Raw genomic sequence first — 26910 nt, 5'->3', positions numbered from 1 at the left:
GATTCGATACCTATACTCTGTATCTTTAGGTATTTAAATAAAAGTAAACAAAATCTACCCTCAAATGGCTTGTTAAGCCAGTTGAGGGTAGATGAAAACATTACACGATCAAGAAATGTATGTTAAAGTCAGGGTCAGGTATTTCAGTGACTGATCCAGGCAGTTTTGTAATTGGTCGGTTAGCCAATAAATGTTATAACTACCCGAAAATGTACAAATTGTTTGTTTACTTTTATTTAAATACCTAAAGATGCAGACTATAGTTCACAAAAGGTACACTGTGTTCATTTGTATTCGGTACAGTTAAAGTACTGGTTGGTATCACTACCTACAACCGGCGACCAACAGTGAATGCTCTCTTACCCTAATTAGGTGTTGCTACACTTTCCGATTCGATCTCGTCGATTATGACTTGATTCTGCAGTGCGTTATTGCAGTGAGAACTGGGTCCGTTTAACGACTTGACATACTGATTAGCAGGCTTTTAAAAAGTTTTAAAAACCGGGCAAGTGCGAGTCGGACTCGCGCACGAAAGGTACTAATACCATAAGAAAAAAAATGGCAAAAAAAAAACGGTCACCCATCCAAGTACTGACCTCGCCCGACGTTGCTTAACTTCGGTCAAAAGTCACGTTTGTTGTATGGGAGCCCCACTCCAATCTTTATTTTATTCTGTTTTTAGTATTTGTTGTTATAGCGGCAACAGAAATACATCATCTGTGAAAATTTCAACTGTTACTAGTTACTAGCTATCACGGTTCGTGAGATACAGCCTGGTGACAGACGGACGGACGGACGGACAGACGGACGGACGGACGGACAGCGGAGTCTTAGTAATAGGGTCCCGTTTTACCCTTTGGGTACGGAACCCTAAAAAAGGTTTTTCAACGTCACTTCAAGAGGTTAAAAGGGGTGATATCCACTTTGAGCCTAAATAAGGAAACAAGTACCAAATAAAACTCGGCGCTATAAAAATAGTTGTGACTTATGTTCTACAATCTACATAATCAAGCAAACGAAAAAACAAAATCAAGACAACCAGTAGAGCGAAAACCGCGATTGATCGATTTAAACTAGAGCTGACTCATACAATTTTATCACTTCGTATGATACTTTCAGACACTTTTTTATAACCACGGTGGTGATCGATTCTGACCACCTGTTTGTAAGCGGCGCCATAGTCTATACTTAAGCATTTGCCAGTCTAAAGGTGTCACACATAGAGTACTGATGTGTGTGTAAGATTATGGAAAGTGAAGAAGTTCTTGGAAAGTTTACTTTGGTAATGGAAAAAATCGTTTCACAAAAAATATTTGAAAAAACTTTGAAAAATTTCCTTGTTGAAAAATTCGCAATACTTATCTTATTGGAAACTTTCCGACGTCAGACTAGTATCTCAGAGTAGTTGTTAAACTTATTGAAATGCATATTAACGAACATAAAAACCGGCCAAGTGCGAGTCGGACTCGCGCACGAAGGGCTCAGTACCATTACGCAAAAAACGGCAAAAAAATCACGTTTGTTGTTGGAGCCCCACTTAAATATTTAATCAGGTCAGGTGGTGTTGTGGTCTGGTGGCGGTACAGTGGCGTCTTAGTATATAATAGAGTCCCGTCTTTACCCTTTCGCAAAGTGCCAGGATAACGCGAGTAAGATGATGACGATTAACAAACATAAAAAAACAGTGAATACACATCTGATGCATCTGGCATACAGTCGTAAACATAACATTGTAAACCACATCATAAGCTATAAACTATCATGGAGAAATGTACCACATCAAACGAAACACCAGTTCACTTTATAAAACTTCACATCTTTCTTCCACTACGTTTTGCAAAATTGAATCTTACACAGCATCTACAAGATTGTATTTCCAATGCAGAGCTTGATTAGATTTTGTTTTGAAATAATTATTTGTTAAAACGGAAAGAGCATGATTTGTATGGAATGAGTGCAAACATACGACCTTTTTCGTTTGCGTTTGTGATATGTGCGTCAGGCCCACGTTCGTAGAAACTCCCGCGACGGTTAAACAAACTCGTGGGATGGGAACTATCGCAACAAACGCACTGGATAAGGTACCTACATAATATTAATGTTATATACCCTTTCATATGTGTGCGGTGACCAAAAATCATGGGGTGAAACCTCGGTTGTGCTGTAAGTATAGGTAAAGCCTCGGTAAAGCAGAAAAAATCGTTCTCGATAAATATGCAAAAAGATGACCAAAAATTTGGTCATAATGCTTATCATATACAAACAAGAAGTTAATTTATTTACTTAGTAAGTATATTTTTTATTGTATAAGTACAATGAAAAAATCCAATAGTAAGATCAAAATTACTTATTAACCGAGCTATAGTTCGTTTTTTTTATTAGACTTCATTTATTACCTTCTTTCAAGTTCTTGAAAGAAGGTAAGCGATCTTGACATGTCTTTTAATTGAAAAACGCTTTTTAAAAATCAGTAACTATTACTTATGAAAGCAGAAGTATATAAATGCTCGTATTAGATTCATAATTTGTTACATATTTGCCGTAACTTATCTTTAAAATGTGTTTTTTTAATTAAAAGACACATCAAGATTGTTTACCTTATTTCTAATGCTAAAAAAACGAACTATAGTAATTAAAATACATTTAGAATGCCTGATGTGAGTATACTATAAGTATAAAATTAATTTAAATTACTTATTAATGAAGTAATTAAATGACCATTTCAAAGCCTTTCAATAGACAACTTTACGCAACACTTCTAAAAATTCTAGATAGACCTACTAGCAGTCTAGCAGTTTTAAAAACGATATAATATATACTACATACCTACAGACACTTGAATATACTATACATTAATAGGTACACTCATTTTTTATTGCCCCTAGAATTTCATTTCCATAATATTTTATAGGTACAATTTACAGCCACGTTAATTATAATTGTTTCTTATCTAAGTAAATGTCCCCTAATTCTATATTAACCTAGCAACTAATTGCACACTCACTCGATACTTTATTCCGTAGCCCTATTCAGAAGCCCTAAAAACCTCGATCGGTGTAATCTAGGGCAAACATTAGAACCGAAACTATTACCTCACACAATGTTTCTGTTGTGTCACGTCTGCGACTCTGCGTCTGTCATGCTTTTCAGGGTGCAGACAAACATTGAAAGCATGTAGGTCAAACGGACGACCAGCGTGTTGACATCGACTTATAACGTCGGGTGAGAATACGTTTGTGCCATACGCCACTTACATGGTTTGCAGGAGAGCGAAAACAAGCAAAAAAAAAACTTTTCGAAAAGTTTTCCATTTAGGAAATATTGAACGTATTTATCATTTAGGCCCATAAGTCTACTATTTATAGTACCAAACAAATGTTGTGAATACAGTGGTAATCATGAAATAAAAGCATTTTTATTATTGCCATATCCGTTTCTGATGAGTAAATGTTAAACGTATAATGTATGATATGACACAAAAGTTGTGGACACTTTTGTCATAATTTTCTGTTAACAGAGTGTAATTATCCTATAGTAAAATGCGGATATGGCCCAACATTTTTCAATAATAGTTTTTTTCATAAACCGATTAGTGTCAATTATAGTTACCGCTGATTATTTGTTATTTTAGGAATCACTAAAAAACTATTTTCTCAAAAATGGATATGGCCCAAACGTATTCTCAACCGACGATAAGTGTATTCAAATTTGAATCTGTTACAACTTACCCAGTTTTAGGTAAGTGGTACCACTCATATTGGTACTGTTCATAATTCTTAGATTCCGTTATCTATAGTCACGGAAGAAAAAATGAGCGCGCCGATGTCTATGGTACAGTGGACATTCATATAAAATAAATTACATTGTTTTTTCCAAATATATATGATGGTGAAGGAATTTTGTTCGTGTTATTTTTTTATCTTATTAGCTATAACCTTACCCAGCTAAAGAATTTTAAATCGGTACTTCAAATTTCTACAGGATCTGACAGATTGTAAATGTTTTGTATTTAGTTAGTTGACAATTATGATGCTATTACGAACACTGACGGCGACGATTCCAGCTCTGGACACTGGAGGCTTTGGTAATTTTTTCCCTTCATAGTTATATGACATTTATTTTCGGTTTATGATATATGCTACGGATAGACCACTACACACTTAACCAAGAACTTTTAAGACAAGTGCCCAAGTCAAATAACATGACTACAATGTAGTTATGCTATTCTTTAACATCGATTCAATTCAGGGTGCACACGAAACTTCTAAAGTAGGTCAAACGTTCGAACCGATTCGTGTTATGTTAACATCGGAACACAGTAAATGTATTAAAATTGCAATAAATATACAATTTTATTACATTTGAATTGGGACAGAGAATTGGTGGAATCAAAGTGGATTAATCTTTGAAGTACTCTGTCAAAACAACCATTTGTTGTTTCATGTGTAAATTAATGTCGTTTTTAATCGAATGTTAAATGACGGATTCTGCCAAGTGTTAGGTAGGAACGCTCGAAATATATTTTTTTACGAACATTTTTTGTGACCTGAATATATTAAGTAGGTACCTATATACATAGTTATATTACATTTGGTAGATATCATACAGACGCAGATTTCAACACACCATAAATGTAAAAATCTATCGTTTCCATTGTGAAAATTGTGGAAAGAATATTCGTTGAAATTTACAAAATGGGAAATGTTATATTTTTAAATAAACTTGTTAGAAACATTATTAACATAAATGAATACTAAAGATAACCGTACAAGGTACCAGTATTTGTCAATAGCCTTTTCCGAGTCGTGACGGAGTAGGCGATATCTCCTGAATTGGAATCGTCGTGGGACAAGCGTACGAAACTTATACTATCATGTTTCTACCGTAGTCCGGTCAACAAGGATTGTTTCTGACTGGACCCTATACTAGCACCTATTTTAACATTAATGACGGGGCCGATATCTCGACTGATGTTCTAAATTACGGCATCGTGTTTCTAACCTAACGATAATCCAATCAACAAGGATTGTTTCTGACTGGAGACTATGTTACCGGCGTTGGTCAATAGCGCCTGTTGAGCTGTTGTAACATTCGTAACGGGGCGACCGATAAATATCTCCGGAATTAGATTCGAAGCGGTGAAACAAGCATTCTACACTGCGGCAACCATATTTCAAACTATGCGCCAATCAAGAGGAGGTTTTATGTCCGATAAGTATTTTCCAAAGTTTACTGTATCAACATTTTGGCACTTTATCCGTAGTTTGCCTATACAATTTTTGAGTGTGTAATATTTAGCCAGGCCCCTGAAGAAAAGTTATGTCAACTTTATCGACAAAGTTTTATGCCGCATGGCTAGTAAATAAAATATAAGTACAAAGCAAAACCCAATTGAGAAGATAACGATGTTACATAAGGTTCATTATTTACTATACACACAAGTTTAATCTAATCTTCTCGATGACTAGACTAACTACATTCCACGTGAAAAAAAAACTTTATCTCGCTTATCACCTGACAATAGAAATCAAATGTTATCTCTACGTAAATCTTGACATTTTTGATATAAAGTAATATAAACCGAACGAACCAAGTTAAACGTTTTTAGTTTTCGCATACATTTATTTTTACTTATTAAATACAGACTTGAACGCTTTTATGATCGTGATTGGTAATTAAGACAATGTTTATATTTTTTTAAGAATGAAGTTGATTCAAGTGTTTTATTAGAATCTAAAAACAATAAATAATAATAGAAATCGTGAAAACATTTAAGTATGATTATTAAATATGAAGTTATATTTAATCAAATCATTTTATACATATATGACATATGACTGTCTCCAATCCAGAAAGCAAGTCATTTCGTATACAAAGTTTTAAGACGAAACGGGAGCTGAGTTAAAAGTCAATTTTGAGATTTCAAGCTGAATATACCCGTCGCTCTGACGGGGCGTGAGAGACTGTATTTGTGTGTGTAATGCACGCACACAGATGCGTACGCTTGCACCCGCGCGCGCCTCATTGCCGACAATTTGCAATGTTATTTTTCGTGCGTTACTGCCACGAGGCGTTCACTTATTACTTACTGTGTTGCGATTGAATTTTTTGACCCGGCTTACGTTTACGGAACTCGATAATCTTTCTACTACTGTGACTTGGCTTTGTTTACTTGACTTTGCTGATCAGCTTATTGTTTTGGACTCCGTGAGTTGTGGTTACCTATTGGACCGCACGCAATTCATCTACCTTTATTCAAGTAATTAAGCGTAATTAGCCGAAACCTTTATAAGAGTGTAATTCATAAGAAGTACATAAGATATAATTTATGTACTGGTTTGCTGTTAGTTTTTAATTGTATCACTTTACATATATGTTACTCAAATAACTAACACGGTTACACTGTTGTAAGAACATTATTTTTCAGGTAGGCCTTATTATACCTACTATAGGCCTTATTACCTCCTAGTACCTTAGTAGTAGTAGTACTACTACGGAAATTGATTCAAAGACTCAAGACTGACTTAAGTGGCAGTAGGGTGTAGGGTTTTTTCTAGGCTTAATGAGTTCGCTGAAGCTTATTTTTTATACTTACCGCACAGAACCACTAGTTTAACAGTATCAGCTCTAACCACATGTCACCATTTTGTCCTTTACGTAACAAACTCAGGGGCCCAGAATATCCGATGTACCTATCAAATCAAGGTTCTGTACCAAATAAGGCCCGGTTATTATAGTTCGTTATTTTTTAGCATTAGAAAGAAGGTAAACAATCATGACGTGTCTTTTTATTAATAATTATTGAAAAACGCTTTCAAAAATTAGTTTATATTACTTATGAAAGCAAAAGAATATAAAAAAGTATATGATTAATACATACATACATACATACATACAATCACGCCTATTTCCCGGAGGGGTAGGCAGAGACCACGGATTTCCACTTGCTACGATCCTGACATACCACTTTCGCTTCCTTCACATTCATAACATTCCTCATACACGCTCGCCGGTTTAGGGTGCTCTTGCTCATTAATATGATTAATATGATTTATAATTCTAACATATTTGCTATGACTTATTTTTCAATGGTAATTTTTAATAAGACATGTCAAAATCTGTTACCTTAATGCAAAAAAAACGAACTTTAAGCGTGCTAACTTTCAAAATTTCATTTTTTATAAGATAGTATAAGTAGATGGGCAAAAATTTTGCGTCCATGTCCAACAGTGAGTAAGTGATTGAGATACCTAAACATTTAACTTTATAATGTAAAATGATATAATTTACTAACCTACTCGTTTAATTTCAGGTAGGTTGAATAAGGAACCAAGTAACCATGGGGAGGAGCAGTATTTACTAACATTTTCTTTTTGGGTCTTCAGAGTGTATCGTTTCCTTTTTTTTGCACATATTACACTTAAATATATATTCTCTGTGTAAACCCTTACGTCTTTCAATGACAAAGGCAAGATCAGCAAATGTACAATTTGTATGATCGTGCCTGATATTTGAGATCACAGAAAACAAATATTTTAAATCCACTATTCTGCGACCTTCTAAAATTTTGTTTTATCATGATTCATGATCAAAAAGCTCGGATTCAATAGTCATATCAAACGTCGATTATGCAGTTGATGATGAGCTTGCATTTTCTACCATTGGTGCTGCAAATGCATCAACCGGTGGCGATAAACTTTGCCCTCTTGTAAAACAAATTACTATTGTGATTGTGTCCAGCAAAAGGCCAAAATTCGGTTTACTTTCCTGTTTAAAATATTACTAATTTATTCATATTTCAGATTAGGTACATAGGTAACTGTCTGAATGTTACAATGCCAGCTGGCAAATTCTATCACATTTGTTTGTTTGGTAGTCATGGTAACATTCACTTACATTGATATCCTTATTAAGATCTGTATCTTATTATCCAGACCTTAAAATATTGCCACCGTTGCCCTTTAAAAAAATACTGTTTAAATAATTGGCTACTCAAACAATGCTTCTATAGTATAAATAATGACTACACAAAAATGGGTAGTATTGTATATAATGCACGAAATAAGGCCCGATTCTTAAGCGGGTTTAAATTTTGAGGCCATGTCCGCTAATACTATAGACAAAATATCAAGTTTAATAAACACAAAAAAAAAACATTGATGGGCCTTATTTTATAATTTAGGCCTTACTTTGTAATTTAAAGTAGAGTTAGGCCAAGAAAAATCTATAGCGATTTTGATAGAACACGCAGTGCAAGTATTATTTCAAACGTCGCTTCTATGAAATTATGACATATAAATAACACTTGCACTGCGTGTGCTATCAAAATTGCTGTAGACTTTTCTTGGTCTGACTCTAAAATATTCTTTATTACACCACAAACATAAAAACAAATTTAAAAAAAAACCGGCGAAGTGCAAGTCGGACTCGCACACGAAGGGTTCCGTACCATTATTTATAAAAACGGTCACCCATCCAAGTACTGACCCCGCCCGACGTTGCTTAACTTCGGTCAAAAATCACGTTTGTTGTATGGGAGGCCCCACTAAAATTTTTATTTTATCCTGTTTTTAGTATTTGTTGTTATAGCGGCAACAGAAATAAATCATCTGTGAAAATTTCAACTGTCTAGCTATCACGGTTCGTGAGATACAGCCTGGTGACAGACGGACGGACGGACAGCGGAATCTTAGTAATAGGGTCCCGTGTTTTACCCTTTGGGTACGGAACCCTAAAACCGATTTACAAAGGTAGCAACAGGCGGTCTTATCGCAGTTAGTTCTTATTCTTCGTTTGTTTAGCATTAGAGTGAAGGTGACGTGTCTTTTTTAAGCATGCAATCGTATAATTATTTAGCTTTTTTTGTAATAGTTATGTACTTAGTGGTTAATATTAGGTCCTTACCTATGAAATTGGCGTTTTTGTTCATAGATATAAGTCTGATCCTAGTTTTTTTTTTTTTACAAAAGTACATACACAATTACAATAAAACTACAATATGATTTCGCCAAACTGCTTGACAGCAATTAATTGTTATTTTTTATTGTTAAGTGTTCAGAATTAAGCCTTGAAAATAGGTCTTTTCATGTGCTGTCGGTTCGAGTATTAAAATTACTTATATTTTTCTAATGGTACCAATTTTCAAGAAATGGAGATATTGAAAACATACCTTAAAGGTGTCAAAAATTACTGGAAAAATTTTGTTTGGTTTGAATTAGCCATCAAAAAAATATCCGCAAAATTAATTGTATGGAAATTCGTGTTTCGTTGAAATTCTCCGAACAAAACGCCAATTTCATAGGTAATGACCTAATATTAGTATTTACTATTTTTTTTTTTCAATAATGCTTAAAAACGAAGTATAGACATGACAACCAAATATTAACGCCATTGTAGGGCAGGATATACAGAACATGAATCATTAGTACTGTCACGCTCCGTGATTGTTGAGCCATTTAGGGTTCTAGCTAAATTGGACATTCCATAGAGCACGAGTAAGTATGGAACAACCAATTCAGCTAGGACCCTAAATTGCTCGACAATTACGAAGCGTGCCTGTAGGTACCTAAAAATTTTGTTAACCCATTTTAACCATGCAATAAAATATTTTTGATTTTGATTTCTAATTTGAAATATTAGAATCAAAAAGTTCATAATAGATTGTATATCATAACTACAAAAATGTGTTCCCTACTCTTAACCCAAAACCCCTTGTATCTTAGGATCTAGATATTTTCACACAAGACGGTTTATCGATAACTTCTTACATCACTAGATTATCGACATTAAATGTCGACTATTGCCCATCACTTTTCTGGCTGTGTACGTATTTAGAAACTTGACTCCGCCCCTAAAATTAGTGCGATAGGGACAACTGCAGCTGAGGCGAAAAATCCTGCGTAAAAATGACAAAAATCGAGGTTTCGTAGTCCTCTTTTTCCTCCCCCAAAACTTAACCAATCGTAACCAAATTTGGAAATCTAAATGATTATGAAATTATCTGTGTCGGACCGTTTTGCTTTTTTGGCTAATTGATATCAGTTTTGAATACCACGCCTCTCATTGCGGCATAGTCTATTAGGCCATTTTGGCCGTTTTTGAAGGGCTCTAGCGCCTTAAAAAACAAAAATATCAAAAAAAGCAAAACGGTCCGACACAGATATTGACAATATTAATCTGTGTTGAAAAAATCATTGCTCTAGCTTCAAAAACCACGGAGGAAAACGAGGACTACGTTTGTATGGAGGAATGACCACTCCTGTTGGCTCTTAAGGTTTTTCCCAATCGAACTCAGGGAAATGGGTTGCAATTAATGTGAGGAAACCATCCCAGCTATGAATTAATGGCATGCAGATATCATTCCTTTCTTTAGAATTTGTTCACCTTCGTAAAAGGGTCGTGACTGTAACCTAAGCTAAAAGCACGGTTATGGCACGGTTGCGTAGGAGGCGATGGGATGTCATTGTCATCGCCTGGCGACTACGGGCGAGCGTTTTATACGTACGATTTTCACCTATCACTCCTATGAAGTGGTTCAGATCGCAGGGCTTTATATCGTATTTAATGTACCTAAAGCGTCTAACAAAGCGTATACATTTCGGCGTTTTGCTCAACGCTTGGCAAACTCTAAACAAACCATCCAAACTTAGCTTCAATCAAATACAAGACACCAACGCCGTACACTGTGTCTACAGCGTCACAATTTACGGGAACTGTCTTCCCATACAATGCGATACGGCTTTAGGACAAAAGTGATGCTGTCAGCGTCGGGGTAATAGCTCGGAGGGTTTTTTGCCAGCTTTCAGGTGAGTAAAGCGCTCTGTAAGCTATGCGAGTACATCGAATGCGCTAGCGCGGGGTCAACGCATCAGCGTGTCAAACAAATCCCGCCGAGAATAACCCGCGCGGTGACTGCGGCGCTCCGTCTAGCTGGACCACGTCTGGACAATACGGACTTTACAGAATTAGACAACTCCTGTGAGACTCAAAAATGTGACCCCTTGAGAGCCAGGAGTAGTTGTATTGATTTGGAATTTAGGTCCCTTAGTTACTTAACATAAGTTCAGAACAGATAGTGGAATTTGTGCAAAAATTTGTACGCAGGGATATCTATAGCTATATAGTTCTAGTATTTCGGGAGGTTATAGTTGCAGCGGAACACTCACGTAGGTAATTATAATTAAGTTAGAGAAAAAAGTAGATGAAGCTCTTATTAACGATCTTTGGTAGCGGATCAAAATATGTGGAGCCTACATACATGTGTGTTGCACAGTAGAAGATCTAGAAGTACTTACTCGTGGTTTTACTTGAAGTAAAAGCAGCCAAATATACGTTCTCGTCAACCCAACGGATATCTTCGGCTAATATTGCCCTAACTCCATTTCAAGCTCATGAAGTATAGCGAATAATTCATGCGCTTGAAATGGAGTCAGTCAACGTTTAGTCAACAATAACCTAAAGTTTGTAAATCTATTTACTCCTTTCGGAGGAGATAGGTACGTACGAGGTTTGCAACTTTAGCCGACGATGTGTTAACCCTTTTCCAGGCCGCACCAATCTACAAGGTTTTCCCGAAAAACCCAAATATATTCCAATTAATCCAGCTTTGATGATTCATTTGAAGACAAGTAAAATTTCCCAAAAGTGCAATCTAATTTGAATCTTTGTTTCACTCCTATTTATCAGATCGCCTATTTCAAGTTAAACAGGATGATGAGACCTCTAAGCTCTTAGAAATAAAAGCTGGAGTGCCCCAGGGCTCAGTGTTGGGACCGGTGCTCTACACGATATACACGGCTGACCTACCACAAGTGGATGGGATCACCACGGCCACTTTTGCTGATGATACTGCCATACTTGCAAGTAGCAGGGATCCTGGTATCGCATCACTTAAGTTACAAAACGCGCTAGAGGATATAACAAAATGGTTGCAAAAATGGAGGATAAGAGCAAGTGCATCAAAATCTGTTCAAGTTACTTTCACGCTCAGGAAAGGAAACTGCCCCCCAGTTACTCTGGAAAACTCCACACTGCCCCACCATGACAGTGTCCGATACCTCGGCTTACATCTAGATCGACGGCTTACATGGCAACAACACATCAAAACAAAAAGAGAAGAACTAAGATTTAGATTTCGCGATTATTACTGGTTACTTGGAAGAAACAGTAAACTCTCCATAGACAACAAACTCCTAATCTACAAAACTATTCTTAAGCCAGCATCGATGTACGGCATACAACTTTGGGGCAGTGCCAGCAACTCCAACAACTCCAACATCGCAATAATACAAAGAATGCAAAATAACATACTGCGGTCCATAAGCAACGCTCCGTGGTTCACAACCAACTCAGAAATACATAAATACCTACAAATCAATACTGTGAAGGAAGAAATCCTTCACGCAACTAAAGCATATCACCATAGATTAAGACACCACCCAAACGACCTGGCAGCAAAACTAACAGACAAGGGATATGATAAAAGACTACAGAAAAGACATCTTCCCTCATACATAGACAATCCAAAATTGTCAAAGCGAAATGAGTAGAAGCCCTCGCTGGAGGACTCGCTCGTCATGATATAAAGCACTCAACCAATCTGCTTATAGTCTGGCTGATTGCAGATAAAACTAGAGAAAAAAAAATGAATCTTAAATCGGAATGCTAAAGTTGAAATTCTAGTGGCGCGTATGTGGTCGATAAATCGTACTATGCCTGGAAAAGGGTTAAACTGCCACTGCTACTGTTCTCGTTACCTAACGATCTAACCAATTACTAAATTTTAAGGATGATAACTTGAAAGTTAATGTATCTTTATGTAAAGCTTTGTACTTTGCCTATGAAAATAATTTATTTCTTTAGTCTCTAATAATTATTTAGCATAAAATTTTAACCATCGCAATAAAAGTCATGTTAATTAAAATTTACTGGCTTTAAAACAGTTTCTATTAACAGCTTTTATGCAAGAATTGCTGGTTTAATGGCATAGGACTACTTCGTCCGGTCGGCGGCACTAAAATACGGAAATAGCTTTAGATTCTAGACCTAGAATCCGGTTCTATTGGGTTTCGCAAGTGTAAATCCTTGCACACATTTATATTTAGAATAATCTACCTTCAAAACAAGGATGGTATTCCGACTCTCTTATTCATAAATATAGTAACAAAGGTGTGTTGCAACACTGTGTCTGGCACTATTTTAATTGAGGCAGACTGTATATCTTAGTATTCTGTTTCGACATTTCAGCCAATCATATGTCGATGTTGTCTACAGGACAGCTCACCAAATTGAGGTTTTATGGGAAAGTGGAGTCCGCAAACGATTGGGAAATAAGAATTAATTTAAGTCCTAAACTCATCTAAAAAAAACCATCAACACGATTACTAATCAAACTGTCTGTGTTTCAGTTTCGATTTCGGAATAAATATCATGTTTCGGCCGATGATTCGGTTTCGTTTCGGCAAAAAACTGCCGAATATTTTCAGTAGTGTCTGGCCGAAGTATCGGTTTCGGCAGCTTTCAGCATAAAAATCATGTTTCCGCCGAAGGTTTGATTTTGGCCGAAACTATAGCAAAACGGAACCTTCGGTTTCGGTCGGACAATACTAATCAAGTAATCAAGCAATACCCGGCCGTTCCTCGAATCGAACATTATCGCATGTTCGCGTGTACCATGGTGAAAGTGCACCGTAACTCACCACCATAACGGAAGCAAGACTTATCTGTCAATTATAGCCTTACACTTACGCCCTTCTTGTATTGAAGCTTGCAATTTGATTCGCAACAAACTCGTTATTGGATTCGTTAATTGATTTTGAGTTCAGTGCCCTTAGGGTACTGACAGTAATTGGAAGATAACCGTCAGTATTTATTTCCGGAAGTAGGAAATGTAGAGGTAAACGAAGAGGGGTATTGACTGACAAGTCAAATCAGCTTATTTTTTCGAACCAAGCTAGCTCTGCTAGACATCGAATTTTAGGGGGAAAAATTACTAAAATTACCTTTTGACAACATTTGACAGGTAGGGAGTTCCTATATCGATAAACTCAATTATCGATGCTTTTCTCATGTAGGTACTAGTGATTACTCCAAATTTTGCTTGTAAAAATATAAATGTACTGACACTACTGACTAACTTGACCGTTTTCAGGACTTAGAATTGAACAAAATATTGTATTGTTCAGTATTCGGGGTATTAGGCAAATTAAACCACTCATTAAATATGCCATGGTTACTCTGTCATATCACGATCCTGTTGACCTTACAGCTACCTATTACTAAAAACATTAGGCTCGCGTAGACTCACCTGAGTATCTAATAAAACAACGAAACAAATCAGTACAATTGTCAAGTTACTTATTTTGTTATTCTGTTTCACAATATTTCAATTCCTTGAAAAGTGCTAAGTGATTTGTTTAAGTCAACGTTGAAGATGTTTTCGCTATTGCACCTTATTACCATTGTCTTTATGCGCAAAATGCATATCTTTGCCTTCAATTGTACACAACTGACACCTAGCTTATGTTAAAAGGCTGCTGTATTTGCAAATAAACTGAACGGTGTCAATTTTCGCAAATACGAGCAGAACAAATATGTATTTTCGAATGGAATAGGCTATCTCACTTGTATTATTGAAATAAGTTATCACCATGTTTTAGTACCTCGAAAATTTCCATTGATTGTATTGAATGTATTGAGGTTCGAAGAATTGTGAGTGAGGAAGGCCTAGGTGCTCAAAAATATCTGAACACACACTCTAGCCCCTCGACAGTAGAGGCGGGTTCAGAAGTAGGTATCTGTGAGCACATTGGCCGCTCCGATACAGTACCGTCTTTACCATAAGGGCACACGGGGCCCGTGCCCAGGGCCCCCATCCTCAGGGGGCCCCGAAGGTAACAGTATATTTGATTACCCATAATAAATAGAATGGGGTCGAAAAGTGCCCGATGGGGTCGAAAAGTGCTCGAGTGGAGACCACGGACTAGCAAGCGCAGCGTAGGACGTCCACCCACAAGATGGACAGACGACCTTGTTAAGGCCGCCGGAGGACGCTGGATGCGGGTCGCTTCCAACCGGTACGAATGGAGGTCCAAGGGGGAGGCCTATGTTCAGCAGTGGACGTCTTGGCTGAGATGATGATGGTGATGATGTGATGAATAAATAGAAGATCATAGTAGAAAAATGTTAGTTTAATTAGCTTTCTTTACTTTCCAAAAGGGCCCCAAATTCTTATGTGCCCAGGGGCCCCAGCATAGTTTAAGATGGCCCTGCTCCGATATATCTGGTGTCGACTGTACAAAGTCAAATACCTCCAGCCACCACATTAATCGTGATGAGGTAAATGAGGGCCCACAGCGTTGCACGTTTTAATTGCCGTACACTCTGTTGCACAAGAAACTGGCATGTATTATGCACTTTCTATTTTGGTGTATTATTTTCTTTGACCAGTAATTAGATCCACGTTACATGGGTTTATGTAAGTGTTAGTAACTTATTAAAGTAACCGCGAATTATCGGGTTAGCTGCGAGTTAAGTTGTCTATAGAACAGTGTGATTAATTTTCCAAAATCTTCTCTGGGCTCTTTTATTTATCTCCCGTGCTCTTATGCCCTATTGCAGTAACGTCACTAAATATTTCAAGAGCGCAATGATGCACTAACAATGAGATTGAATTTAAATTAAATTCGAATTTAATTGAGTGCTATTAATTACTTGCACGGATAATTAATGGACTCTGAGTTGACTCTGAGCATAAAGTCGAGAACACCACAGGGTGCCATATTTGAGCTGTCAGTTTTTTTTAAAGATTTTGGACAACAGTTAAAATTTGAGAAGACACAATTTCAGTTTCCGTGTGGATGTACGGTACCTAAATAATTATCCTGTATGGATTGGTGTAACAACCGCTTGATTGAAACCTACAATATGTCAGTGTAATGAATTTAAATTTTAAGTATTAAATTTTCCTTGAACGTGTATAGTCTATTTTTTTAACTATGAAGTACTGCCCAGAATAGTATGGAACGCATTTGTTTCTTGCATATAAAATGTATTGTATAGTACTATATCCAGTCTTAACCAGAAATGACTTCAGTTATCATTGTTATCAACACCACAGAAACACTGAACGCCAAAATGACTTCAGTTATCAAAGCTTTTGGGAAAAGCCGCTTATATTTTCCAGTGTCTGTGTACTCAATGTTGTACCAACATAACCTACATTTCGCCGTACGTACGTGCTATACGTAATGCTAGCAAGAGGGTCCCTTAATGACGTCTGTATCAGGCGCTCCATTTGTCAAACAATTTGTATTGACATACCTATTGTGTGTTCAGTTATTTATTACGCATGCTTTACTCTACCATTTTTGAAATCGAATTTAATAACATCCGTAATGATGTTTATTTACAGGTGCGTTATTGTATTTTCAAAACAATATACATCTGACGACATTCCAGGTGAACGTGTGTCTTCCAACTCGCAAGTAAGTAATTAAAGGGTCGTTTATATGCACCTGACTTGCGTCAGATGGTTAAGTAAACAATTGTAAACTTTATCACAATGACAAAAGATACACGAATCATCGTTAAAAGTAAAGTATTATGTAAATATTAAAAATATACGGTTTAATTACAAGATAAAAATCTGAAAACTAGACTGCGGTGTGCATTAAATCTATTTAAAGCATGCTATGCAGATTAATTTACCCATTAAGGTTCGGTAACTATAGACTATTAAATTTAAAATTCAAATTTAATACGTAAAACTCAAAATTAGTTTGAAAACCTACAACCAGTTTTTAAGGGATCTCAATAGCAATAAATACCGACAACAAACTTAATTATACTCGCGTTAAATATTGGAAATCCCGAATGTGAGAGATATGTATGAGATAAATCTTAGGTCACACGTCTGAAAAGAAAGTTACCAACAATGGTGCCTATTGTTAGAAAAACAATAAAAACCAGTCCGCTAGACAAGTGCACGCCTAGACGTAGGCGTCTGCGTGTTTACCTTCCCATGGCATCCGATAAAACCAAAAAAAATACTGAACCTTAACTGTTTAACCAGTTGCTGCTCTTGCTAACAAAAGGAGACCGACAACCTCAACCTTATTTTAAAGTAACCGGCGTTCATACAAACCAAAAACATCCTAAAACGTGTGCGCTTTCAGTTAATTCAAAAACCTTTGAAAATTCGCTCGAAACTTAAATTATGACACCACACAAGAAAACATGAAAGAACCGAAACGCGCGCGGGCTATAGACACTTCACTGGCATATGACACATTTTCATTGAGAAAATGCGGTATGCAGTTAACCTATTTGGGGAAGGGATCCATTGATTTTTCTTAGTAACGTCACGAGCGCGGCGAACGGCGGCGCGCGCCGGCGGCTAGTCGGCGACTGGCGAGGCGAGAGGAAATGGCATGCCAGTCGCCATGCGGTGAGACTTGTCTGCCAGTTGACCTTCCGCATCGATTCGTGCTTGAGATAGCACAGCTGATTTGAGGATGCTAGGGCCTGGAGAGGATTGATTAGCGCTGAGGGCGCTTTTCCGCAAGGGAACTCGAAAGCGGTCAATCATGCCCGACTGCCCCAGGAGATGGCTGTCAGATTACTTTTGATAAAGATAAGTACCTAACAATACTTTTATTAGTCAGCTTTTTGAATAAGTATTTTCTTGTTAAGTATAAGAAAGTGACTCGTCCTCACAAATACATGCATAATACTTAATAGTCTTACAAAATTTTAATATTCAGTTTGGGTTCGTTAAAATCGTCCTAGTGTTAATTAGCTGTCTAAAATACAGGCAGCAATAATTTCTAGTACCTATCAGTATTTAAAAGTTTGCTATACTTATTTAGGTTTCTTATTAGGATTAGGTATTTGCTGCATTTGGTTTGTCGCTATTTAATTTTCCTCATAAATAAGTTGGAAATGCGTTATAATAATATGTGCTGTGAGTGTGACGTGAATGACTGTTTACATATTATCGAAAGAAGTGATGTAAGTAATGAATAGACATACCTATACTGGCTACTGCCACGATTCAACTCCTGCAGCTGAACGCCTGTTGAATATGCATTAGCAACATTCTTCAAAGCACATTGCTATTAATAAAGTAGCAGGCAATTAATTTCCTACTTACATTACATGAAATAATCCCGTTTCGTTTCTACGTTCATTTAATTTCGTACTTTACAAACTTTAGTTGATTACACAGACAATCGTAGCCAACATCGATATTCCTATAGATTTCTGCAAATTATTTCCGTATAATCTATATAAACAGGGTCATTTTTGGACCGTTAGCCATATTGTGCGAGGTGATTAGGTAGACCATACTGAACAACTTTTTCTATGGGACCAACTCCGAAATCACAAAATTTTTTTGGCCGTTTCATACATTTTGGTCGACTGGATGTCGACGTTACCTATGGGAAGGCCAAATTTTTTTTTGGGATTTCGGGGTTGGTCCCATAGAAAAAGTTGTTCAGTATGGTCTACCTAATCACCTCGCACAGTATCGCTAACGGTCCAAAAATAACCCTGTATGTAGTGCAAAGTATACTTAGGTACAAATGCATCTTGCGGATGAAAATTCGTGAGCGTATAAAAATACAGAAAAGAACGACTGTACGAGTTGACAAGTAATTTGTTTGACCTACGTATTTACTTAGATGCTAGTTTATCCACTTCAGCTGGTTTGCCTCTACCAAAAAGTCTTGACTACAATACGACTTTACAGAGATTTATGACTTTTTGACTTTCAACTGCAAATTGACGATGACCTAAGCGTGAAATGCACCTCGCCTCGCGATCGTAAGGTTGAATTCATTGATTAATAAATTACACATGTGTCGTGAGATGATGGGCTATTATAGGGATCAGATTTGAAAGGGTATTTAAGATAATCTTTTCATAATTATGTTGATTACAACGTGGTATCTGAATATGCTGATGTTAAGAAACGTATTGAACACAAACGGGCTCCTAAGATCTCATATAAACTTGTGCGAAATCTAAATATATTTGTTAAAGCGGTAATGCATTACGTACTTGAATTATAGTTTCAATGCAAAAATAGATACCTACGTGAGTATACATCTCAGGCTAATTGATAAAATGGTAGGAAAGAAATTAGAGTCAGAACAAGCTAACTCTACTTGGCATTTGCAATGACGATAAAGTGTAGCAATGTCTTCATTAATGTCAAATTTATATGAAAAAATGACGTTAATAATGACACTCCTTCACTTTGTTATATTCAAGTCAGTGCAAAGTTAGCTTAGCCGGACTCTACCTTCATTTGAACCTTACTAAACGAGATTCAAGCTACAGACTGGCAGAAGTAAAATAAATCTTTTTACTTTTAAAAACCACCAACAAAATTTTAAAAGCGCCATCTAGTGAATTAAAACCTATCCAAGAACCATCGTAAGTACCTAATATCACATTTTTTTACCGAAAACTGCACTCAAAACGGTTTTCCTTTCGGAGCTATGATTCCCACTTCCCACACCCTGTAGCTATTTAAAACACACGGTAACCCCCTTTTATACGCCGGAGGTCAAAAAGTTAAACAGAAAAGTATATCGCGATTTAGTTGACTTAAAATACATCGTAATACTTGCATCAACGTTGTCATATAACTTAAGCGCCTATGAATAGTTGTTTCTCCAGAGCACATCGCGAGAGAAATAAAACCGCAGGCGCTTTAGAATGTTCACACAAGATATTTAGTAATATTTACAAACTCGAGCGCCTACATAAATTACACTAAGCAGAAAGCGGAATCAGCTCATGTAGATTCTTAGTAAATTCTAAGCATAATAATATGCCATGGAATAATTCACATAAAGGAACAGCTAGTTCGATTCCAGCGTGTTCTATTTGAACAAACGGGAATTTAGTGAAGATTGTAGTAGCAGTTTCGTTTGATTAAATTGCATGCAAGAGCATGTGAATGTTTCGGACAGTTCCGTTAAATGCTCCTATTAAACCTTCGAACGCCATGCCTATCGTCCGCGGCGCGTCATCGTGAATCATGTCGCTTGTCGGAATGCACGAAGGTTGATATTGGGCTGTAGGTTAAGGAATGTTGAACAGTACTCACTGATCAGAGGGAAGCGGCTGGCCGGGTGCTTCCCCAGCGGCGTGCTGGCGCTGAGGTCGCTCTGCGAGCTGTGGAGGCTGCTCTTGCCGCTGCCGGCGGCCGAGCCGAGCTCCATGCGCATACGCATGTGGCGGCTGTAAAAAACGAATGGTCTAGTTAGTTGTGTTATGATTTATTTCGTGTGAATCTTAAGTAGGTTCACCCAAGCATTAATTGTTAACAGATGTGATAGATTGTTCTAAATGTCTGATTGGCAATCTGCAATAAATAAAGTCAATATAATTTACTGTAGAGGAAAATCGCCACATAAGGTGCGATCTTGTGGAACAAGGTTTCGATCGAGGTTCAACCTTACCATGATCTTGAACGCTATGTTGTGTAGTATCACTTCTGTCTACAATTTTTAAGGTTAATAGGGCTAATACAGCAGGGGCGGCCGCGACAGTATCTCGCCCGCGAGATAGACTGCTAACTACCAAGTATTTTTCTATCTATACACTAAGTAATAGTAAAGTTTGCTACATAAAGAATCTAATCAAAATGCTACAAATCCACCTGATGGGCATAACACGCCGTAATTCACATAACCCCTATATTTAGGAAAAATATTTATTTAAAAATTTCAAGAACACTTCAAGGCTTATCAATATAACTACACACTATTTCATGGTATAAAATCTACTCAAACTTAATTGTTTAATAGTAAAACTTATTTCAATTGAACAAAGTTGAAATTTCAATACCGTTGAAAAAGCATTGAGTTGATACCCATCAGCAGCAAGTTTGTTTTGACGACTAAAACATTTGAGTTTGATTGCAACACAATACTTGAAACACTATAAAAAACAAACGCATTAAGAGCGCTCTTACAAGAAAAGTCGAAATAATGCAAAATTGATGATACTAGTCGACGAAATTCAGGACTTTGCGCTCATTATTAGAAACAATGAGTACTTGTTCCAGTAAAAGCGTCTTCTTATCTTTATAAATATCGTTGTAAATATTAGAAAAAGGACTTATTAAATTAGTAATGATTTTTTTTCTGATGGTCGTTTCCGAAAAACCCCGTGAAGCACTGAATGGCGAGCTCTTATTAGGAAATGTTGAGAATTTTACTCTGCTAAACCTGGCTATTTTGTATTACTAATACCCTGTACTTTAGGCATATCAAACTATATTTTTCCTACATACCTTTGAGAAAGAGAAAATCAAAGTAAAACGAACTCGATTTTCTCTCCGAAACAAGTGTCAATTCCTACGAAAATCTACTTAATATCGAAGTCATTTTCATACTCAAGCAATCTGCAACGTTTGCTTATACTGTTGGTATACATTAGTGTTTATGAAATTCTACTATAATTTTTTGGCAATTTTTTGAAAACTACTCTATATTACCGATGACGCGCGCTGCGCCAGCTCAGTGCCGCGGCAGAGCTTGTAGAGGCAGGACGTGTGTCGGTCGGCTCCGCACATTTTCAACGGCGACGACGAGGTTTTTTATCATTGTGTGCGGCGGGCGCCGTGTAAAACGCTATACTGTGTGCGTGTAAACCGCAACGAGAGACTTTGATCCTAGCACTGTTTTTATAGTATTATAATGGTACAGTTTAATAAACTACCGGACAGGATTAAAAATATTTGAAACGACCTGACATTCTATATGTATTTATTTGACTCAAGATAGTACTCAGGGTCTGATGATGGAGCCGGAAGGTGGTCACCGGTACCAATCAACCATGCAACTAAACCACTTCGTGTTTGGGCTCGTTTGATTCGGCTCAACAAGATCTTTGACTTAAGATAGTACTCAGGGTCTGATGATGGAGCCGGAAGGTGGTCACCAGTACCAATCAACAATGCAACTAAACCACTTCGTGTTTAGGCTCGTTTTATTCGTCTCAACAGGATCTTTGACTTAAGATAGTACTCAGGGTCTGATGATGGAGCCGGAAGGTGGTCACCGGTACCAATCAACCATGCAACTAAACCACTTCGTGTTTGGGCTCGCTTGATTCGTCTCAACAAGATCTTTGGCACAAGATAATACTCAGGGTCTGATGATGGAGCCGGAAGGTGGTCACCGGTACCAATCAACCATGCAACTAAACCACTTCGTGTTTAGGCTCGTTTGATTCGTCTCAACAAGACCTTTGACACAAGTTAGTACTCAGGGTCTGATGATGGAGCTGGACTGTGGCCACGGGTACCAGTCTACCATGTAACTGAACCACTTCGTGTTTGGGCTCGTTTGATTCGTCGCAATAAGATGTTTGACACAAGATACTACTCAGGGTCTGATGATGGAGCCGGAAGGTGGTCACCGGTACCAATCAACCATGCAACTAAACCACTTCGTGTTTGGGCTCGTTTGATTCGTCTCAACAAGATCTTTGGCACAAGATAATACTCAGGGTCTGATGATGGAGCCGGAAGGTGGTCACCGGTACCAATCAACCATGCAACTAAACCACTTCGTGTTTAGGCTCGTTTGATTCGTCTCAACAAGACCTTTGACACAAGTTAGTACTCAGGGTCTGATGATGGAGCTGGACTGTGGCCACGGGTACCAGTCTACCATGTAACTGAACCACTTCGTGTTTGGGCTCGTTTGATTCGTCGCAATAAGATGTTTGACACAAGATACTACTCAGGGTCTGATGATGGAGCTGATAGACAGGTACCCGTCGCCACCTTCGCGCTCCATCATCAGACCCTGAGTACTACCTTGTGTCAAAGATCTTGTTGAGATGAATAAAACGTGCCTAAACACGAAGTGGTTTAGTTGCATGGTTGATTGGTACCGGTGACCACCTTCCGGCTCCAACATCAGACCCTGAGTACTATCTTGTGTCAAAGATCTTGTTGAAACGAATAAAACGAGCCTAAACACGAAGTGGTTTAGTTGCATGGTTGATTGGTACCGGTGACCACCTTCCAGCTCCATCATCAGACTCTGAGTATCACCTAGTGTCAAAGATCTTGTTGAGACGAATCAAACGATCCTAAACACGATGTGGTTTAGTTGCATGGTTGAGTGGTAATGGTACCTTCCAGCTCCATCATCAGACCCTGAGTACTGTCTTGTGTCAAAGATCTTGTTGAGACGAATCAAACAAGCCCAAACACGAAGTTGTTTAGTTACATGATAGACTGGTACCCGTGGCCACCTTCCAGCTCCATCATCAGACCCTGTGTATCTTCAGTGTCAAAGATCTTGTTGAGACGAATCAAACGAGCCTAATCATGTTACTACATGGTTGATTGGTATCCGTGACCACCTTAATCATCATCAGATCCTCAGTACCAGTTCGTTTTTAAACCCTCGTTGATACAAACTTTACAACCTATAGGTACCAAATGCAATGACGAAACATGTAAATAAGCGAGTAGGTACCTATAATTTCTTTCGAGTAATATACCTTCATAAGTACGAGTATGGGGCTATTCATAAATTACGTCGTTTCAAATGGGAGAAGTCGAGGGGGGGGGGGGGGGTCTGGACTTCGGATGATGGTAACATGACGTAGGAGGAAACAGATTCATCCGAAGCTTGATTTTTGGATGATTTGAGGGGTGGGGGGGGTCAAAAATCGTCAAAAATAGATGACGTAATTTATGAACAGCCCCTATGCACATTTGCACTGCATTTAGTATTTTCGTACTTACCAAATAACAGTTTTAGAACTTTAAAAGTTAAGTACAGTTAGTGTTGTTATGGTTGATTTCAATATGCTTCGCGAAGGATCAAGAATGTTTAATCCATCATTGTAGTGCGAGTGTGGTAGAAGGGATCGGCATACTGAGCTCGCACGGCCTGCCGCAGCGCGTAAAATACCTAAACTCGCTCAACGCCGAAATGTAATAGCGCTCTTAATTGTACCTCTTTGAAATCTAATTTAAGTCTTATGTATGACGCATTACGTCTCTGAATCGAACGAACTATGTTTAGTTTCGTATTTAATGTATGTTAAATATGAAAAACATGATCACATAGCAAGGTAAGGCAGATATATCAGTTTACGTACGGTCAGCCAAGAAAGTGGTTTACCACTTTTCGACTCTATTATCTGATTGATAGAGTCGAACAGTGGTAAACCACTTTCTTGACTGACTATACCTACTTAGTTAATGCTTATGTGAACATTAGCGTAAAGATTAGTTTCCTATTACGGCATCAAATTATTGTGTCATATTATGTTTGTGAGTTGTAAATTAATCCTGCGTAAGTATATTATTATATGAAGGAACAATAGGAATATACAAATACACATTTAACTATACGCAACGCAGTCAGATGTATATAACTGTGTAGTAAGTATATGTAATAAAACTATTAAAGAATATTAAATAATAATTACCTCTTAGGCTTAATGTTCGTGTTTGTAGACTTGGAGCTCAACATCCTACTAACACTGCAAGCAGTTTGAGATCTTTGCAAGGAGAAAGAACAGTCTACCTTCGACTTGATGTCTTTGAAAGATTTCATCTTGTAATCCGTTTTTATATCCAAAGAATTCTTCTTGGTAAGGCTTTCTCGTCGGTCCATCTTTTTCACAGTCTTCGGGCTACTTTGGACACTGTTATCGGCGTCCGTATTCCGATTAGCTAACATTGTTTTTAATTTGCTTGGCACATCACGTTTAGGCATTTTGTACTTTTTAAGTGTAAAGCTCCTCTTTTCGTCCTTGCTTTTAGCGTTCGATCTAACATCTTTCTCGCTGTTCAGAGAATTACGCTTGCTAGAGTTCTTAGGAGTCTTATCTTCCTCTACAGTCGGATTAAATGAGTCTTCGTTCGTACACTCTTTAGGAGTGCAATAAATATTGCTTTCTCCTGAATTAATGTTCTTTTGACTTAATTCAGATTGTGTTGATGGTGTCGAGCCCTCAGGAGACATGTCGTCGATGACATTTAAAAACACAGGTGACTGACGATGATTCTCGAAATCTGTGTAAACACCACTTGACTCCATGCATGAATCATCATTCCTGTTCACCATCAGAGGCGGGTTACCGTTGCTATTTTTACCACCATATAGAGCTCCGTCTATCACTTGTGCCTTTCTATCTCCCCGGTGCATGTGATCGTCGAGGCCATCTGCGTCACTTTCAGTGAAGAAGTCTGAATCGGTCATAGGATCTGGCCGCCTGGTGACAGGAACATTTTGCCATTCCATTTCTATGACATCTTCACGGGGCTCTATAGAATGGTCCGCAGTTCTGCTGACTGGCCTCGACATTTCCCCGTCGCCTTGATAACCATCCAAGCTCGTTATACTAGTTATACTGGTAATAAAGCTATTGGAAACTTTGGATGTTTCCATTGATTTCTGGTAGTCGTTCTTGTTGTCAGAATATGTCTGTGAATCATGCAATGTTGAGTTGGAGAATTGGGAGTTATAACTAATTTCGCCGTTAATGTCAGAGTTGTCTAGAGGCAAATCTTCAGGTGACGGTGTTTGTTCTATCCTTTGAACTACCAGACGGTTTTCAAGTTTACAGTCTAATGGTAGTTCTAGATTTACTGTAGTCTCAGCTATGGAACTGACTGGCTCTAAAATACTGCTGTGAATAGAAGGCATGAACTCATCATCTATCACATTTGGGATTAACTCGTCTTTGGCAATGTCTATTTGTTCCGTTGTACTTTCTTTAACCATGCTTGTCACTGAGTTATTGATTTTAGTCGTTAAGCAGTTAGTGTTTTGAGCAGATAAATTATCACAAGATTTCGATAATTTCTCGGATTTTACCGATTCTATGTTTCTTGATATGGGAGCAGTGCAGTCATTTCTTTCAAACTCATCATTTTGTATCGTCGAAACTGCTGAATTGCTGTCAGTCTTATCAGTTGATGGAGTATCACTACAATCAGGCGACACTTTACTTTCATTGTTATCACAGAATATAGGAAGTCCTTCCACAGTTGGAGAAAAGGCATTTTCTAGGTAGCAAATATCATCCATCTGATCTGGAGTTAAGATTCCCAAACTATCATCGAGTGAGTTTTCTTCATTAGTCCTATTAAGTGAATTATCATTGGGGCTCAAATTCGTATCATATATTCGAGGGTTTATCTGCGATTTGAGTTGCAGACAGAGGTCAGACCTTGAGTGAGTATTAAACGTTTTCGTAACAGGGAAGGTAATTTGATTTTCGCATGAGTATTCGAATTCTCTCATCGGTTTTTCGTCGAAATTTATAACGTTGGGAAGTCTTTCGGCACTTTTGTTAATTGAAACAGTCGAGTTCTTTAAGCTTTGCGTATGCAGCAGATCTTTTTCAATACTTTCTTTGAACGTGGATGGTTGAAGATCGAACAAGAGGCTGTAAGGGCCAGATTCGTCTTGTTCCTTTTCATCGACTAGTTGGGTGATACCATTAATCAGTCCTTTAGTTTCTTTGTCCACGTTTCTGTCCTGCTTTTTAGTTATTTCGTTCAACTTTTCCCTTAAATCTAATATTCGGGGGTTTTTCTCCAGTCCTTTATCTAAGCTCAAGCTCATTTTTGGAACTAGGTTCAGGTAGTTACTACAGAATAGTTCTTTGTTGTCCGCTTTAGTCCCCGCATCGATGTTTTTGGTCTTATCTGCTGTGTCGGCTTGTTTGTCCTTGGAGGGATTGATGACATCAATACTCTTCATGGAGTAGATGCCTCGGATGCGCAGCTTGCCATTTCTGTCGATGGGGATCTGCAACAAACAACAGGAATATGAATAAAGTGTTTTTCCTTGTCTATATTTAGTTTGTTCCATCAGATTTTAATCTTTTTATTAGCATAGAATTTAAAAT

General features: G+C 37.6%; 1 protein-coding gene across 1 annotated transcript in view; it reads right to left on the bottom strand.

Moving 5' to 3' along the window:
- LOC134792984 (microtubule-associated protein futsch) overlaps positions 1–26910 on the bottom strand; it is a 150898-nt gene that overhangs the window by 88061 nt on the left and 35927 nt on the right. The window contains exons 2-3 of the mRNA XM_063764486.1: positions 24478–26810; positions 20120–20253 (exon numbers count right to left, since the gene is read on the bottom strand). Coding sequence (XP_063620556.1) covers positions 20120–20253; positions 24478–26810 — 2467 coding nt within the window. The remainder of the gene's footprint in view (positions 1–20119; positions 20254–24477; positions 26811–26910) is intronic.

This window comes from Cydia splendana, chromosome 1 (assembly GCF_910591565.1).
Source record: "Cydia splendana chromosome 1, ilCydSple1.2, whole genome shotgun sequence".
NCBI classification, from domain to species: Eukaryota; Metazoa; Arthropoda; class Insecta; order Lepidoptera; family Tortricidae; genus Cydia; species Cydia splendana.
Note: the sequence above shows the minus strand (reverse complement) of the source record. Positions and strands in the feature narration are given on the sequence as shown.